At 48.1% G+C, this 20,000-nt stretch overlaps 1 protein-coding gene across 2 annotated transcripts in view; it reads left to right on the top strand.

Moving 5' to 3' along the window:
• Positions 1–20,000, top strand: part of galt (galactose-1-phosphate uridylyltransferase) — a 93,450-nt gene that overhangs the window by 20,659 nt on the left and 52,791 nt on the right. For both annotated transcript variants that reach the window (XM_076283935.1, XM_076283936.1), the window contains one exon: positions 6,016–6,138. In XM_076283935.1, coding sequence (XP_076140050.1) covers positions 6,016–6,138 — 123 coding nt within the window. The remainder of the gene's footprint in view (positions 1–6,015; positions 6,139–20,000) is intronic.

Here is a 20,000-nt window from a genome sequence, read left to right as displayed (position 1 = left end):
CACAGGTGCTCTGTACCGATCGAAGCACGATCGGAGCCGAGGAGTGGGGAAAATAGCATCAAATGTACCTTTTGGGCAAGTCCAGCTGTGCTCGCCTGGTCGGCCGGTGATTCATGCGTCTTCAAAAAAGCGCAGCGCATTACTGTTCGATTCAAGCATGTGTAATTCATCTGCTTTGAATGAGATCGTTAGGTAGACGACGCACGGCGAGTGCAGTAAAGCCTCTGATATGCGAGAGTGGTGTAAGACATGAACCATGAGTAATGGTGTGTTTCTTTTGGTAATCTTTCATTTCAGGCAAATCCAGAGCGCGCTCAGACGTCTTGGCACACGGCCTTCAAAAGCAGCGTAAACAGGCGCAAACAAAGCCGCACTGGCTTCCAGATGTTTGTCGGGGGGGAAGGAAGGAATTGGAATCATTGCTCAGGCACTTTAAACTTGGACCTTGATTTCTCAAGTGTTATTTAATTTTTATTGTGGTATTAAAAAGACGGGTGAGGGAACAGAGTGCAGGCTGGCTCGCCAAGTTCCCCCAGAATGGAACTCTGGTGGCTGGATTGAGTTTGCCGTGTAAAGCGATATTCCCGGCTGTCCTCCCCCCTGATGTTTTCACCATCGCTGGCTCCTTTTCAGCTGGATTCACTCCGATGACAGGATTTCCGTCTCGTCTCACTCCACGATTCATGATTACTCCCAGAAAAAATAACACAAGTGCAAAGTTTCCCCACTTCACCATTTGGTATTATTCTGCGGCACAGCTTTGTGATATTTAATATGGAAAACGAGCTGTGAGAGATTCATGTGATTTCTCTATTTGGAGCCTTCGTTCTTTTTTTTTTTCAAAAACCCCTAAATTACTGGAAAATTCTCTTAAGACAGTTTGCCCTCTGAAACAAACCAAAAAGGAATTAATGGTGGGAAAAATGTGGATACAGGAAAGAGGCGAAAAAGGCCACGTCAAAAGATATGAAATCAGGAAACTGATACACTTTCTCTCTCTGCTCGTCCAATTCCCAGTGCAGCGATTGTGCGCTAGATAGCGATCCACCTGTTAGGTTGCTTCCAGACGACCTCTAACAATTTCCCCAAACACTCACTCTTCTGGGACTCTAATAATCCCCAACACACACACACACATACACTCAGTCACCCCTGGACCTCCCCAGTCCTACAGTTCTGAACACATGTGTGGTGGGAGGCTTTTCAGAGTTAAGGCCAGAGAGTGAAAGCGACAGAGAGAGTAAGAGAGAGAGAGAGGGAGAACAAGAGAGAGAGGGAGAGTGCTAGCAAGCTAGAGAGGGAGAGAGTGAGAGAGGGCGAGAGAGAGAGAATGCGAGAGTGAAAGCGACAGAGAGAGAGAGAATGCGAGAGAGTGAAAGCGACAGAGAGAGAGAGAGAGAAAGAGAGAGAGAAAGGGGGACAACAAGAGAGAGAGGGAGAGTGCGAGCAAGCTAGAGAGGGAGAGAGGGCGAGAGAGAGAGAGAGTGCGAGAGAGCAAGAGAGAGAGAGAGAGAGAGAAAGAGATCAGAACAGCAGAGGCGGCCGTTGCAGCTGTGGCTTCCTGTCGATGGCCATGCATGGAGCTAACTCTCCAGATCCGACGTCTCTATTAATCTCCACGCCTCACAGCGCCCACCTGCCCGCTCCCACCGAACAGCTCCATTATTAATACGCCAATGCTCATGCTAACACCAGCGGCCGCATGAATAACCTCTCTCTTTACACAAGCTCATTGACTTTGATAAAACATTTGTCTCCTAATTAACAGCAGAGAAGCTTTCTCTCTCTCTCTCCCTCTCTCTCTCTCTCTCTCTCCCTCTCTCTCTTTCTCTCTCTCCCTCTCTCTCTCTCTTCTTCTTCGTCTTCATCTCCTTATTCATCTCCCCTGCATCACGTTAAAAAGGCCAGCTGGGAGAACCACCAGTAGGTAGGTCATGAGATGCAGCTCGGGCGGTCGGGGGGGGGGGGGGAACGCCTTGCCCGTCACTTGTGTTTACCGGCACACAGAAGACACGGTCGCCTACTGCGGCACATCAAGCCCCCCCCCACCCATGTGGACGGCCTGGGGACCGAGCGGTAAATGTGTGCAGCTAAATGAACGCTTTGGCCTCAAAGATGGATTTCCTTTGGCTTAGACTGTCGTCGTGATGGACGAGCGAGAGTTGCCGGGGAAGCTGGATGAGGGCCGGGGGGGGGGGGGGTTGGGGGCTTTCTCGACTCCCCCACACAGCTTGCAGTAAGCAGCTCGCTCAGTGCTGGGCCGCGGAGAGTGCGCCAACTCCTCTTTTTCTTCATCTCTGTGTGACGGCGAGGAACTGTCATGGGTGAAACCTCCCCCCCAAAACACTGATCTATCGCATGCCATGACCTGCGTAACTCTTCTACTGACACGTATTATTGAGATGATCGCGACCGCTTTGACAGGTTGGCACTTTCCCCATGTGCAGTTTTCATAACTTTTCTTTGCTGGCCAGATACTGGGAGAAGTTGGACACAGTACTGAGAAGCTGATGCATTCCTCTACGGCAATCAACTGCTGCCTCCTTTCTTTTACAGCCTATCAAAGACTAAAAAGACTGCAAAATACAGGACACTGGCCATGCAGTCCTTGTTTTGTTGGCAGGTGCTTTGGCTTGGACACTGGGGGCGCGGACTGACCGCAGACGTTTGGTAGCAGGCCATGGCATTGATCTGCGGAGCCCTCTCTCGTCCAGGTTGTCGTTCTCGCTGAGCGTGTGCGTGACAAGTGCTGTCCCAGCTGGCGACGGCGTTGATTTGTGCGGAGGAGCGGCTCGCATCTGTGCTGCTTAATGGCCTCCGCCTTGGCCCGAAGCTTCCTCTGTGCGACACGACGCCTCCTCCGGATACACAAATCTGCCGTGGCGCGGTAACTCACCAGAGCTTCTGTCCCGCGCGGTGAAATATGTCCCCGTCCTCCTCCTCCTCCTCTTCCCCACTCCGTCTTCATCTGTCATGTAGTCAGGAGGGGAGAGAGCGAGAGAGAGCGTCGCAGCGTCCAGCCCAGCGGTCCAGTCCAGTCCTGCAGGGGAAGTGTTCATTCTGAACCTTTTCTTCACTCCCCCTTCTTCTTAATCTCTCTTTTTCTGGCTTTGAGATAATTCCAGAAGCCGTTTAGCCGCCGACGGCCGGCTATCCGCCGCAGACGTGCCGGTGAGGTCGGGGAATGCTGGAGGCGGGGGCCGGTGTGTGTGCGCTCTCGTCATTAGATGCGGCATGGCGTCTAATGCCCATGGCGGCAACTTTGTAAACATATGTTGTCATTTTCCATTCAGTCACAGATTGAAGGGATGTCAGTTGTTCCGTGGCGCTCCGTGGCGTTCCATGGCGTTCCATGGCGTTCCGTGACGCTCCGTGGCACTGGCTGCATCCTCCCGACCGTGCCCGTCCATCTCTCAAGCTTATCAGCTCCCTTATGCTCTGTAAATATTGAGCCAACACCCATGGTATTTCAGCGATAACACACACACACACACACACACACACACAAACAGATGTCGTTTGTACAGTTCCCATAGCTCACCTTCCCAGATGTACAGCTAGAATACAGAAAGAAAAAATTCATATTACTGTATATACTTTCTTACTTTCTCTTCCCCACCACCTCATAACTCTACAGCTCAGTGTGATACTGGGACACATATATTTAAAAAAAACAACCAGACGCTACTTTTACGCAACGCTCTCGGCCCGTCAGCGAGATGGCTCTTGTTAGCCAGCCATGGTAGCGGCCTGGAAGGAAACCCGGTTTGAAAGCCTCAGTCCGCACACTGAGATCGGTTACTGTAGCGACCACAACAGAGAGGAAAGGGCCCCTTTTTTGTATTTGTGTATTTTTAGTCTCACACTGATCTCTGTCCAAGACCCCTTTTTTTCTTTCTTTTTCTCTTTTTCTCTTTTTCTCCTTTTCTCTCTTTCTTTGAGCTCGTTGCTGCTCTTCATCCTGGACTCAGGTGAAGGCGGTTTTGATGCTGGTTGCCAGGCTTTCTCCCAGCAGGGAGGAGAGGCACTGATTCCTCTTCATCACAAAGCACACAGATACAACCCACAGGCCCCCCCCCCACACACACACACACACACACACACACCACACACAGCCCCCCAGCAACCGCTCTCCTGCCCCCGCGACTCCTGGATGCTGATCAAGATGCCGCCTCGCCAAGGATCCTCTGGCCGTCGTCCCTGAGCCCGGCAGAGCCTCCTCCTCCTCCTGCTGTTGCCGTCGCCACCGTCGCCACCGCCAAGCACTGCTACTGCTACTGCTGTCGCTTCACAGAAACAAGGGAGGAAAAGTTCAGTTTCGAAAAAGTAAAAGTTAGCAACAGACGTCAGCAGCACTTTGCTTTTGAAAAGCCAAGTGTGTGTGTGTGTGTGTGTGTGTGTGTGTGTGTGTGTGTGTGTGATGAGCATATGTCTGTGTTTTGTGCAGTGCCCTTGAATGCTGACACGTGCTTATTAAGCCAAATGAATGGGAGGAGAAGAGCTCTGAGGAGCCGGCTGGTGTCTGCTTCACATCTGCTCTGACATGTGCATACGTACGCGAGCGGGGCCGGGGGGGGGGGGGGGGGGGGTGTGATTGCAGAGTGGGGGACAACAGAGGAGGCAGAGGATGACCAGAGGTATTTATAGCGCTGGGCTGGAAGGAGAGGAGAGGGGGAGAGGAGACTGAGGAGAGGAGAGGAGAGGTGGAGAGGAGGGGAGAGGAGAGGAGAGGAGAGGACAAGGAAGGGAGAGGAAAGGAGAGAGGAGGAGAGTGTCATTATTTGTGAGAGGAGACAGTGATGACATCTCTCATCCACAGAGGATTACAGAAGAGGCCGCCTGCTTTTCTCCTCATCTCCTCTCCTCTCTCTCTCCTCACTCTCTCCTCTCCTCTCTCTTTTTCATGCTTCTATCTCTCCATCCCCCCCCCCCTCTCATGGACTCCTGGATGACATTCTCAGGGCATGAAGGCAAAGCGCTGATAAAATATCTCCTAAAAATGTCCCCACTCCATGGGGCTTCCATATCAAAAACTTCTGTTAAATGGAAATGTACTCTTTTCGCTCTATCTTCTCTCTTCCTCTGTCTCTCTTTGACTTCCTTCTCTCTTTTTTCTCTCTGTTCTCTCTCTCCCTCTCTGTCCTCCCTTCTCCCTCTATCTGTCTCTCTTTGACTTCCCTTTCTCTTTTTTCTCTCTGTTCTCTCTCTCCCTCTCTATCCTCCCTGACCTTTCTCTATCTCTCCCTCTCCGTCTCTCTCTCTCTCTCCACCGCCCTCACTCCCTCCCTCCTTTTCGGAGGGGTGAGCCCTGTGTCCACTGAAAGCTGTTATTTTGATGTTAATATGCCATCTTGGCATCATATGGGAATAAGAACTGATCTGGGAATCTTAATCTGGGAAAGGTGGTCCATCATTCCACCACCATGTGCCCTTGGGAATAACAGTGACGGCAACCTTCTGTCATGCATCTGTGAATAGGGGCCAGAAGATTCCTATCTTCGGGAAGGACAAGGGAAAGCTCTCTTCCTTCCCTGTGTGGATTAAAAGCCTTTTGCCCCAATGATGCCCCTCAGGATTGTTAGATGTGCCTTTTAACACCCCAAGTGGTTGGACTTACTTTAAGTCTTTTAATGGTGAGCTGATTTGAGAAACTTAACTTTGTTACTGCATCTGCAGAAGATGGATGTTGTCTCTTGCCTGGTTGCCCAGGGATACCTAGTTGCTATGTTAGCTGCAGAAAACTGTGAAATAACCTTAAACGGTTTAAATGGCAGAGTGCCATTTGCATGAAATGATCGTTATGTGGATGATATTACAGTTGTCTCAATGTATTTACAGAAATTACATTTCGAAAAAGCTGCAGGCACTCAGAATACCGTTGCAGCCTGGCTTCTCACCCCCCAAATACATAAGTTAAAGTTTTAAAAGTCTCTTTTTTCGCTTTTTCCACCCCTACTCCCTCTCTCTCTCTTTCTCTCTTTCTATCTTTCTCTCCCTCCCTCCGTCCCTCTGCAGGTGTGGGCCAGTAACTTCCTGCCTAACGAGCCGGGATTGGCCGACGGCTGTCAGAGGGACTTCCTGCGGAAGCACGGTGAGCCCATGCTGGTGCAGTACGCCCGCCAGGAGGCCCAGAGAAAGGTAACAGGTCAAAGGTCACGCTGGAATGCCAGTGGCCCACTGGCAGTGCCGGTCTCTGGTGTAGAATGCGATGGGGGTCATTGTGGATGGGTGAAGAGTGTACAATGGCTTAGAACATGACCTAGCCAAACATAATCAAAGATAGGAACTCTCCGTTTTATAAATATTGATACAAGGATTCATTAAAGAATCGTGGCTGTAAAGGCCTGTGAATGTTGTTGCATGTACTGGTACCAAAATGTAAGATGCAAAACACAGTGAAATAGTGAAACAGCCGGTATCCTTTAAACTGAATGTATCAGATGAAGTCCCAGAGTTAGGAAATGGGAAGTGATGTCACGAGGTCCAGTCCCCCGGAGAGCTTCTATCAGGGATAAACCGCACCACTTCCTCTGGTGTTCAACAGACTCACATTTGTTGAGATATCTGATTATTGATAGCAACACGCTCCCAGACTCACACTTACACACACACACACTCACGCACATGCACACACACACACACACGCACACACACACACACACACACACACAAGCTCACTCACACACACACTCACACTTACGCTCACACTCACACACACACACACACTGGTGATGTGCAGTGCTAGAGAACCTTTCACTCGAGAATGGACACACTGGCACGTACGTGTGAATGTCCACCTATTCACAGGTTTGGGTCCACGGGAGATGGATGACCTTTAGAGTCTAATAAAGCACTTCACAGGCAGTGATCACAGAGAAGACAGTGTTACTAGTACTGTCACTGCACTGGACACGACCCCCAGAATACCAAGCAAGCAGCATCAGGCAGGACACGCAAGTTTCACTGCTGCCATTAGCGTGAGACACGCAAGTTTCACTGCTGCCATTAGCATGAGACACGCAAGTTTCACTGCTGCCATTAGCATGAGACACGCAAGTTTCACTGCTTTCATTAGCCTGTCTATGCAGCTCATTGTCCATAAGCATGAGACACGCAGTCTGAAAAGTCACAAACTCCAATTCCCAGCTGCCACCACTGTGCCCTTGAGCAGGGCCCACAAGACCCCAAGCTGCTCCAGTGAACTTGATCTGTGAGTCGCTTTGGATTAAATAAAGATCAGATACGATAAAGATAGAGACCTGTGAGGCCCATGCAGTGTTGAGTAGAGACGTCGCACATTTCACACACACACACACACACACATGCACACACACACACACACACACACACACAGCCCATGCAGTGTTGAGTAGAGACGTCGCACATTTCACACACACACACACACACACACATGCACACACATACACACACACACACACACACACACACACACACACACAGCCCATGCAGTGTTGAGTAGAGACGTCGCACATTTCACACACACACACACACATGCACACACATACACACACACACACACACACACATACACACACACACAGCCCAAGCACACACATACACACACACACACACACACACATACACACACATACACACACACACATGCACACACATACACACACACACACACACACACATACACACACACACAGCCCATGCACTGTTGAGTAGAGACGTCGCACATTTCACACACACACACACACACACACATGCACACACATACACACACACACACATACACACACATACACACACACACATGCACACACATACACACACACACACACACACACACATACACACACACACAGCCCATGCAGTGTTGAGTAGAGACGTCGCACATTTCACACACACACACACACACACACATGCACACACATACACACACACACACACACACACACATACACACACACACAGACAGCCCATGCAGTGTTGAGTAGAGACGTCGCACATTTCACACACACACACACACACACATGCACACACATACACACACACACACACATACACACACACACAGCCCATGCACCGTTGAGTAGTGACGTCGCACATTTCACTGTGACTTCATCATTACCTGTGCATCTCATATTCTGACTGGTCCAAAATGACCAGTTGCATTCTGACTGTTGCTAGCCGCTAGTCTGTTCCTCCGCTGCTCAGGATGCTCATGGTGAACGTTACGTTTGATCGCTGAACACCACCATCATTCGTTCGTCCGCCCTTGACCCCCACTGACCCCCGCTGCTCTCGACACACACTCCAGCTCTGTGAACGCCAGTCCCTCTTCTCGTGATGTCACTCACGCAGCGCTGCTATTAGCGCTGCTATTAGCGCTGGACGTCCCTGTGGCATTGAGTGTGTTGACCGAGTGCCAGCCTCGCTCCCTTAATACATGAGGTCGCTGTCATCAGCCAGAGAGATAAGCGCTTGTCCTTGTCCACCCTGTCGGCGGCGCTGGCTGGACATGTTTGCAGAGCGGATGATGGTGTCTTCTCTGCTTGGCCTGAATGGTTCGCTCTAACACCTCACAGATTTCTCCTGAGGGGGAGATGTGTTTGTTGATGTGTGTGGGTCATGTGTTTTAGGATGTGTGAGAGGCAAGTATGTGTGTGTGTGTGTGTGTGTGTGTGTGTGTGTGTGTTTGTTGATGTGTGTTGATGTGTGTTGATGTGTGTGGGTCATGTGTCTTAGGATGTGTGAGAGGCAAGTGTGTGTATGTGTGTGTGTGTGGGTCATGTGTCTTAAGATGTGTGAGAGGCAAGTGTGTGTGTGTGTGTGTGTGTGTGTGTGTGTGTGTGTGTGTGTGTGTGTGTTTGTTGATGTGTGTTGATGTGTGTGGGTCATGTGTCTTAGGATGTGTGAGAGGCAAGTGTGTGTGTGTGTGTGTGTTGTGTGTGGGTCATGTTTCTTAAGATGTGTGAGAGGCAAGTGTGTGTGTGTGTGTGTGTGTGTGTGTGTACATTAACCCATTTGTGAAAGAGGCTGGTGTGTGTGTGTGTGTGTGTGTGTGTGTGTGTGTGTGTGTGTGTGTGTGTGTGTGTGTGTGTGTGTGTGTGCATTGACGTTTTTATGACGGGCAGGTGGGTGTATGTGTAGTTGTGTTTGTTGGCAGGGGGCAGCCTTTTCGCTGTCCTCCCACGGCTCTGTTGAGATGGACTGCTGTGGACGGAGGTGGTTTACCGGCACTCTGTGTGCTCTCCGTAATGCGGCCCACCGCACATCCACCCAGCGGGAGCTCCGACGATGAGGGGGAGTCTGCCCAACACACAGCACCGAGCACAGCAGAGCAACGCAGAAGAGAGTCTTACTGGCTCTTCGCCTTGGTTGTTTTCCACCACACATTTGTGGAGAAAGTGAGGCAACCGGAAAACCAGGCCATTATCATAATGGGCAGAAATGACTTTAAACTCTGTTAAATCTCTTGGAAGAGAACAGACAGAAAAGTCTGCTCATTGGTATGTAAAACAACAGCTTTGTCACATAAAAATGGGGAGAGAACAAAAAAAAAAGAAATGTTTTCCACGGCCGTCGTCTCGCTGCAAGCCAAAAGAACTGGTTTGTTAAACTTGAGTTTGCGATGAAATAGCCGGGTTATAGCGAGCGAGTCATTTTGGAAGTCTTGGAGGAGTTCGAAAGACTTGCAGGTGTTGCCGTGAGTCTGTATTGAAATCAGACGAGAGACACGCAGGGGTAGTGAGCTGAGGCGCACCTGATGGCCAGGTGTGCTCATGGGAAACATTTTGAATGCTTTTGAGTTACATCCATCAGGCTATCTGTAGCAGTACAACACTTTCACAAATCTGTGAGTGAGTATATTTATTTATGTTCTTGGATACATTTTCAGAGTTATTACCCGGAAGGAATGGAGGAATAAAATCAGATTAGATGTTGTTGGCTAAAACTCACACACAATCTGGCAGGCATTAGTTCAACAGCATCAGTGCGGTGTGCTGGTTGGGTTGGGGGTGGGGAGGGTGGAAGGGGCACTGAAGGAAAAGAAATCCAAAACAGAAACCAGCATTCTGGAAACACCAAACGTATAGCCAGCCACGTTTAATGCGTCATGGAGGTGGAGGTTTGGGGTGGTATGGTTCAGGGACTGCAGCAAGTCAGAGCTTAAAAGAAGCAGGCATTCTGTAAACTAGATGTACCGCAGAGCGGTACAACATATGACCGCCGCCCAGTCCAGCACATTTTTTCCACAAAAATAAATCACGCTGAAAGGCCTATATGATTCTAACTGTCTCACTAAATTGCATTAGCCACACTCAATTCTCACTGGTATCTGCTAGACAACAAGTACCAAAACATGATTAGTTCATAGATTTCACAGGTAAAATTCATTTTATACAACCCCACCCCCATCTTGCCTGTTCATAATTCTGAGAAATTCTTGAATTGTGTGCATGTGTGCGTGTACACGTTTATGTTTATGTGTGTGTGTGTGTGTGTGTGTGTGTGCGTGTGCGTGCGTGCTTGTGTGTTTGCCTGCGTATGTGTGTTTGTGCATGTGCATGCATGCGTACATATGTCTACTGTGTGAGTATGTGTCATACGTATGATTACTGTGAATGTATGTGTGTGCGTGTGTATCTGTTTATGCACATGTGTGCACATGGAATGGGTTAACATGACCCCTGGAGGCAAACATACGGAAAAAATTGGTCATCCTAGGCCCTACGGTTCTCAAGATATTCACAGAAAACTGTGTCTGCCCTACCCTCCTTTCGGGGGGTCCAGTACAGCGGGGGGCCACAGATCAAAACGAAAAACTACGGTTCCATGCTACCCATGTGGGGTTACATGCCCACCAAGTTTCGTGTACCCCGGTCTTTCAGTGTCCCGGGAATCCTTGTTGGTGTATGGTCACTAAATGTACATATAAATTATTTTATTGTAAGGCCCCCCATGAACGAAAGTTCACAAAACTTGGCATGCATTCGGAGGGTGTCATAATGATCCTACACTTTCAATTTCGTGCAGTTTTGACCATGTCAGCTAGAGATATTGTGATGAAAACACCTAATTTTTTGCTTTTTAATTTTTAACTAGGTGGCGCTATACATGAAATAAGTGGTAATGGGATGGGTTGACATGCCCCCTTAAGACCAACATACATAAAAAAGGTGGACCTCCTAGGCCCTACGGTTCTCGAGATATTCACAGAAAACTGTCTCCGGCCACCTACAGGCCAGTTGGTGTATAGTAACATAAATTAATTTATTGTGTGGCCCCCCATGAACGGAATTCCACGAAACTTGGCGTGCATTCAGAGGGTGTCATAATGATCCTACACTTCCAATTTCGTGCAGTTTTGACTATGTTAGGTCACAGATACCTGCGATTACAACACCTAATTTTTACTTTTTTGTGTTTAACTAGGTGGCGCTATACATGAAATTGAATGGGTTGACATGGCCTCTTGAGATCAACATACCAAAAAAAATGGTCCTCCTAAACCCTACGGTTTTCGAGATATTCACAGAAAACTGTGTCTGCCCTACCCTCCTTTCGGGGGGTCCAGTCCAGCGGGGGGCCACAGATCAAAACGAAAAACGATGGTTCCATGCTATCCATGTGGGGTTACATGCCCACCAAGTTTCGTGTACCCCGGTCTTTCAGTGTCCCGGGACTCATTGACGGAAATTTGGGCATGCGAAAAAGAAAAAAAAAGAAAATCTGACTAAACCTATAATAAAACCTCGTTGTTACATAGTTCATAACCACCACGATAAGGACTCTCACTTCATTACAGCACAGCACAGCAGCATTGCAATATTACAGTATCATGAAAAAGTTTAATAAGTCAAAGTTGGGGAGGCCGGCTGGAAACGGTCCCAGACCCCGCAGGGCTTCCAGGGGGCTTAGTCCGACTCGGCTGCTCGCCTTAATAACCCCGCTGCTGATTTTTTATTTATGTTTAAGACATTGAGTCATTGACATGCACAACAGTAGCAGTAGCAGGCGGTATTGTTTAAAGTCGAACCCCCCCCCCCCAACCTAACCCCGTGGTGGCTTGCATATGAGCTGGCTAATATTAAATATGCTCTTTTCATGCTGGGGCGTTCTGTGGCTCCTATTTCGTATTCTATCTGAGGAGGAGGGATGGTTTTTTCGCGATCAGGCCGCGAGCGTTGCCCCCTTGTGCCCCCCCCCCCGTGCGGTGCGGGTGGTTTCGAGCGAGGCGCACGTCTGTAGGCGCTGTGTGGAAAGAGCTGCAGGACGTGGCTAGCATATCCCGCACTGACCTGAATAGTGCAGGAGCCTCCGCCACGCGCGGGGATGAGGCGCTATCGCTAAAGCTGGCGAGTGTTTTTCCCCCATAGCTTAGTCAGCTCGTATTGACTGGTTATATTGTTTGTCAGGCTTCAAGGGCACCTGCATTAAGTATAAGGTGCTAAATACAAAATGGTTATCTGAAGCGGTGTAAAATGCTATTAGTATCGACTGAGTTCTGACTGAACTTGGAAGTTGCGTTCATGACCTTATTTTTCAGTATAATTTTGAATATATATGAGAGCGAAGGAAGAAACAGCTAGCAGAACGAGAGACAGGGAAAGAGTGAGGGAGATAGAGAAAGAGATGAGAGTGAAAGCATGTGTGACAGACAGAAGAGAGAGAGAGAGAGATGAGCGAGAGAAAGACATGAGAGAGACAGAAATAAGAGAGAAATGGATGAAAGAGAAAGAGAGCAAGAGAGAAAGAATGAGAGAGAAACAGAAAGAGAGTGCAAGAAACAGAAGATAGAAAGCGAGGTGGTGGCATGACTCTCTGCTCTGGTCCCCTGGGCTTCATTGGCGTGATTTGTTGCCATTATCTGCACGCATCAATCAGACCCCCCACCCCCCCCCCCCCGCCCCCAGAAATCTCAGGTCAGTGCTACGGGGGCTAGCAGAGCATTTGAATTCTGCTGACCGCTCCTCCCTTAAATGCATTCTCCTCCGCCTGTGTGCCAGCAAGATTGGAACAGAGCGCAACGCAACGAGCCCAACCTACGGTGGGAATCCATCAAACTCTCCTCCTGTGTGTGTGTGTGTTTTTGAGTGCGTGTGTGAGTGTGTGAATGTGTATGTGTGTGTATGTATGCGCGTGTGTGTGTGAGTGTGTATGAATGTGTGTGTGTGTGTGTGTGTGTGTGTGTGTGTGTGGGTGTGTGTGTGGGTGTGTGTGTGGGTGTGTGTGTCGCTTGGCTGATGGAGCCTAACGGAGGTGTGTGTCGATGGGTCAGGACAGTCACGTCACATTCACGGCTCGCTCCAAGTGGACGACGTCCAGTTCTTGTCTCGGAGCGGTTGGCTCGCTCCGCTCCCCTCACTGACCCCGATGCGGTGCCAACATCTCTTTCACGCCTCGGCTCGGCCACAGCGGCGATGACAGGCCTCCGTTCGGCCACAATCTGTCTCTGCCGTCTCGACTCTTGGCCGCAGGAGCGCGTCACGCCTTTTTAGCCACGGCCAGATCAGAGTCACGGCCAGTGGCCATCTGCAATCCCCTGCCGTGTCTTGCCTCACCTCACCTCACTCCGTCTCGCCTGCCGGAGTTTGACCGCACGGTTCAGGCTGGTCCGGCGCGGTCTGGTTCTATCCTGCTCACACTCTCAGGCCGCTAGTCGATACAGTCTTCCAGTGTTTGGTTCCCTCTTCCAGTGTCAGTTGCTGGCTTACCCAGAATGCCGCCGTTCCACTGCCACACGCTGAGCAAACGTCTCGTAGCCCTGCGGCTGAATGGGTGACACAGCTGGTGAACACTGTTTGATCACACCACAAACACACACACACACACGCACACATCCACACACACACGCACACAACCACACACACACACATGCACACACACACACACACACGCACACACAAACAAGCCCACACTCTCTCACTCCCTCCCTTTCACTCTCTCATTCTATCGATCTCTTTTTGCCTCTTATCCTCTTTCTGTTTCTCTCTGTCTCTGTTGATTTCTCTCCCTCTTTTTCTCCATGTTTCTCTTCCTCCATCTCTCTCCTTCTCTGTTGTTTCTCTTCCTCCATCTCTCTCCTTCTCTGTTGTTTCTCTTCCTCCATCTCTCTCCTTCTCTGTTGTTTCTCTGACTCTTGGAAAGTGGAAAGTGGAAAGTGGGCAATGGTCCGGGTGTGGGCAGCAGAAGCGTCCGAGGCCAGAGGGCGGAGAGTGAGCGGCGTGAGGGCGAGAGCCCAAATGCTTTGTGACAGGACGTGGGGAGCGCTGAGGGAAGGGGCCAGAGACGAGGTCGTGCTGGGGGCCCGCTGTGGCCCTTTATGTCCCGCACACCCCGGGAACAGCTCCGATCTGCCAACACTGCAGAGAGGGGGGGGCACACACACACACACACACACACACACACACACACACAGAGACACACATACACACACACACACACACACACACACACACACACACAACACAAACACACAAACACACACAAACACACACACAACACAAACACACACACATACACACACACACACACACACACACACATTTTAATACCTTTATTTGTGTTCAGATTTTACAGTAGATTTCATTGAACACAAACAATCTTAGATACCAGCATTGTAAACCCAGTAGCCTATGCCTCTAGTCTCAGTTCATGGGTACAAAAAACAGCGCCTTCTCCAGATGTGGCGACTGCCAATTATCACAGAAATTGAGCAGAATTTTGCTAGAGCCTTTGCTCTTGTCTTAGAGCGACCAGCAATCTGCAACCCCCTGACTACTAGTCTGTGGACATTACCTAGGCTTCCAAATATATACACCAACAGCTTACATTTGTACCCAAGCTGTACAACAATGTCTCTGAGTGTCTGATACTTTAAAAGCTTTGTAAGGTAGGCATCCTCTAGACCAGTGTTTCTCAAACTTTTTCAGACCAAGGACCACTTAATCAATAAATAAAAAACCACGGACCACCTAGCTTAAAAAAAAAGAGTAGACCCATTTCAACAGTATATTACACAATAGGCTTACTCGATGAGCCACCTTGCTTATTGTCTTTGCACCTTGCTTATTGTGTCAGAGGATTAATATAATTTAAACTGGCATAGTTTACACGGGCAGTGTTGCAGAACTGTTTGGATTTACATACAAGTTGGTTTAATACTGCAAACAACTCATCTATATCATATTTTACCATGTCTGCTCACGGACCACTTGGGATAGCTTGCGGACCACCAGTGGTCCCCGGACCACACTTTGAGAAACACTGCTCTAGACTGTAGTCAAATGCACAGCCTACTTCAAGAATGGTTACTTCTCTGCTGTCCTCATCAACAACAACAACATCTGGCTTTTTTGCAGCAACATTTGAAAACACATTATTTCCACTATTACAGAGTTTGAACATGCAAGGTGAGACACATACATTCTTATAGATTTTGCATGGTGAAGCATATGGAATTATGTGTTCAACTATTAAGTCAACAATTCTGTCATGTCTGGCAATGTACATTCCCTTATACACATAGCAGCCATTCAGAACATGAGACAGGGATTCAATAATTATCTGACTATCATGGTGCAAACAGTGGGAAGAGAATGTGTTAGGGTACCAAAGAGAAAGATTGAATCTAGTTGGAAGAACTTGTAGTCTGGCTTTGGCTGCAAAAGTCACTATGTCTTCATCAACTGCAGAGTTTTTGAGTATTGAGTGAGAGACAGCATGATCTGCAGTAGGGAGGCAAGCAAGCTTTCCCTGTAGTTTTAAACCAGTCCAGTGTTGTTGCTGTCGCTGTTGTTGCAGCTTTACAAGGTACCTTCGTGCATTGTCAGGTGATAGATGATGTCCTGTATCCACAACAGTAGCCCTTACTGAGGTTAAACTGTCAGTTATCAAATCCTCAGAAACTCCCAGACGGTGTTGTCATCATTGTTCATCATTTTAAGGAGGTGTGACAGTCTTGTTGCATTATATATCCACTCCACGTTTGGAACACCAAAACCCCCATCCTGTTTGGACTGGAAAACGATGTCTCTGGTAGTATGAGTGTTCAGTGCGAACCACTTTCTCACTAAAGAAACTGTTTTGTCATTCAATTGACTCAGTGTCTTGCTCATAAGATGGACATTGGCAAAAAGATGTTGTATTCTAGACAGGGCAACCTGTCTAATGGCCTCCAGCTTCATGAGCAGAGGAAGTGGTGAAGCATCAATTAAGTCCAGCCTGGAAGTGAATTCAGCAGTTATGTACTCAACCTGCTCTTTCCACTCACACACACACACACACACACACACAAACACACACACACAAACACAAACACACACACATACACACACACACACACACATACACATACACACACACACACACACACACACACACACACACAACACACAACACAAACACACACACACACACACACACACACACACACATACACACACACACACACACACACAACACACAACACAAACACACACACACACACACACACACACACACAAATGGGTGCATACACACCTCACGGCAGCTATCTACACACACATGATCACACTTGAAAGCTCGCACACTCAAGTGCAAATGTACACACAAACGTGCAAACGCAAACTGTACTGTACACATATTATTACAAGTAAGTACACACATACACACACATTTTCTTTCACACACATGCACACTCGCCTTCCTAAATAGGCCTTTCTTTTTTGGGGGCTTTTTCACTCCTCTTATTAATAATGAACCGAATCAAGCTAAGCCGCAGGCTGTGTTGTGATGCCCTCGCTGGAGAATCACGAGATGAACCAGTGGCACACCCCCGTGAAAGAGACACACACACACACACATACACACACACCCGTGAATGAGACACCAGCACTCTCTCTCGGCGGGCCCTTCACATTCATACATTTCAATGAGCGTTCACAAAGCCTGACTGCAACTTTGATTTTCTCTCCATCGGTGAGGATGAGGGCAACGAGTTTGTTCTTCCTCAAGAGCGTTTGCCGTGGCTAATAATCGGCAAGGCTCCTTCTCCTCGGCCCTGAAAATTCGCAGAGGCGTGGATTTCAGTCAAGCTGTTTTTCTCATTTGCTGGATCCGCACCGAAAGAATCTGACTCTGTACACCCGATCATGACCATGTCCAGAATCAGACGCTGTCTAGACAGACAATATCTCACCTGCGTGAACGTGAGATTTCATTTGAAATCGCGTTTCGTGTTTTTATGAAGCATCATCATCATCATCACCATCAACCGTTGTTTAGGGAAGATTGACTGAGCATTAAGCTCTTTCACAGCAATGTCAACGTTCAGAAATTGAAAAGAAAAGTATAAACAGTATATAATCACAGCAGCAATACAAAGAATAAAATGATGTTGTCAAATCATGACAAATCATGACTGTCGCTGCCGTAGCACTATTGAGAGGGCATTGCTCTGCCAAGCACATGATGAATTGGGGCAGCCGTGGCCTACTGGTTAGCGCTTCGGACTTGTTACCGGGGGGTTGCCGGTTCGAACCCCGACCAGTAGGCACGGCTGAAGTGCCCTTGAGCAAGGCACCTAACCCCTCACTGCTCCCTGAGCACCGCTGTTGATGCAGGCAGCTCACTGTGCTGGGATTAGTGTGTGCTTCACCTCACTGTGTGTTCACTGTGTGCTTTTCTCTGAGTATTTTTCACAGATTCACAGATTGGGATAAATGCAGAGACCAAATTTCCCTCACAGGGTCAAAAGAGTACATACTATACTATACTTAAGAAGGTTACCCATAACAAACAATAAATATGATAATAACAATAAATAGGGGGGAAGCAAGCAAATACACAAGCATATACAGATCATGAAACATGCATGCAGACATTAAAATTGGTCTACGAGGGGGCGCGCTGTGGCGCAACAGGCGACAGCACCCATACCATGCCCACGGGGACCCAGGTTCGAATCCGACCTGCGGTCATGTCCCGATCCCACCCCATCTCTCTCTCTCCCACTCACCTCCCGTCTATCTTCCTTGTCCTATCCAAATACAGGCAAAAAAATAACGATAATAATTGGTCTATGGACACATTCTGGTCTAATCTGAAAACCTCTTGTAATTTGTTCCATATTTGCTGCAGAAATTGAAAGGCAATTTACCAGGCTCAGTATTGTTCTGTGGAGTTTCAAGGGACACATTGTGAGCATGCTTTATGACAAATGATTTTCACTTTTAGTTACAGTGTAACTCCGGAGCAAAAACAACAGTACCTACAGTAGGGTCTATTTACGTTAGTTAACAACTTTAGACTTTTGACAGAGAACAAATTTGCGTTAATTGGTGGTGTTTTGAGTAAGACCGTTTGTTTTCAGTATCACTGAATGGGCTTACAGTGATGCTAACTTGGAAAGGTGCCTCTTCACATGTCTTATAAGCAACAACAACAAGACAAATAATATTTTATTTTTTATTTTATTTTATTTATACAAATAATAATATATTATGTATGTAGCTACTCAGTATTGATCTGAAGGGTTCCAATGGATATAAACTCTGAGATGTATGACAAATGGCAAGCAATTCCCTATAAACAAACAAGCAAACAAAAATACAAATAATGAAGGATACAGTTACTAAATTCGACATGACAATGTTTGTCAAGGTAGCTGATTTCACTGTCATCGTGAGTGGGCAGAAAATGGAGACGTCGTGTCCCCAGGACTTCTCAGCACACCAGTGGGAAACCTGAACCAGACTTCATCTGTCTAGTTTGTCTAGTTCCTGAGAAACTCATGGACTCTCCTTCCGTCTAGCGTCTGGCGTCTGATTTAGTTTGGTGTCTAGTTTGCACCGGTGCTTCGAGTGCTGACGAGGCCTGTCGGACAGGAATTAGCAACCATCTGCCAGAGAGCTGGGTGCACGGCCCCTGCCAGTCTTATACCCGTTTACTGTCATCACGTCTTAATTGGTGATGGTGCGTGTTGCTGAGGGGTGTGTGTGTGTGTGTGTGTGTGTGTGTGTGTGTGTGTGTGTGAGGGGGGGGGGGCGGGGTTGATGGAGAGGGTGCGTTGGGGGAACAGACGGGGGGTAAGGGCTGGAATGAGTGCCACCAGGTGCCCCGTGAGGTTAATGAACATTTTAATATCACTGATATGAGATGATCCACGGGCTAGCCTGCCGCTTCCCGCACAGCCTGGTGGGAAAAGCCGTTTCCACCAAATTGCTTTTTGCGACCCGCTCAGGAGGATCCGTAAAATTTCACCTCCCCCTTGTCGGTGCGGAGCGGTGCGGAGCGCGAGACTAAAATGAGGAATAACTGCGCTGTTATGTTTTGTTATGTAGCCGTTCTCCAGTAATCTGCAGCTGGGCCCACCAGGCCTTTATTCATTATTTTTTTTTCTTTTATTGAGCGGCTGAGTCATGGAAACAATTGCATTAGTAGAGAGAAGCACCTCGTTCGCTCTTTATTGTGGATTTTGTGTTGTGTTTGTGTGTGTGTGTGTGTGTGTCACATTCTGGCCTTTATTGTGTTTGGAGCTCCAATGTGAATGACAATTAAATGTGAAATATCTAATCTCACACACTTAGTGTCGAGAAAGGACTGAGTCAGGAGAAAATAAAAAACACCATTAAAAGCTAAATAATAAAAAAAAAAACATGCTTAAGGACTTACTCAACGACCTTGGTGGAGTTTGTACTCTGTTTGTGTGTGTGTGTGGGGGGGGGGACAAGTGCTTAGTGGTGACTGATTGGTGTTTGAAAATGCACAACTATATTTTTAGATTTATCTGCAGTGGCCAAACATGAATAGCCTTTGGCCTGACTCCTGAGTTCTGTACCACAGATATAGTGGCTTAGAAATTATTTTCTCCCAAAATTGAGTTTTTTCGCACTCTGTCTCTCTCTCTCTCTTTATTTCTTTCTCTCTCCCTCTCTTTCTTTCTTTCTCTTTCTCTCTCCCTCTCTCTCTCGCTCTCTCTCCCTCCCTCCCTCTCTCTGTGTGTGTGTAAGCCTTATCTTCATATGCTGTGGCCAACTCTCCCTTGC

This window comes from Alosa pseudoharengus, unplaced genomic scaffold (assembly GCF_046254945.1).
Source record: "Alosa pseudoharengus isolate Yale_2024_CS ecotype anadromous, Long Island Sound unplaced genomic scaffold, YU_APseudo_1.1 YU_APseudo_1.1_scf_14, whole genome shotgun sequence".
Classification (NCBI taxonomy): domain Eukaryota; kingdom Metazoa; phylum Chordata; class Actinopteri; order Clupeiformes; family Clupeidae; genus Alosa; species Alosa pseudoharengus.
The sequence above is the reverse complement of the archived record's forward strand: the minus strand, read 5'-3'. Positions and strand labels throughout refer to the sequence as shown.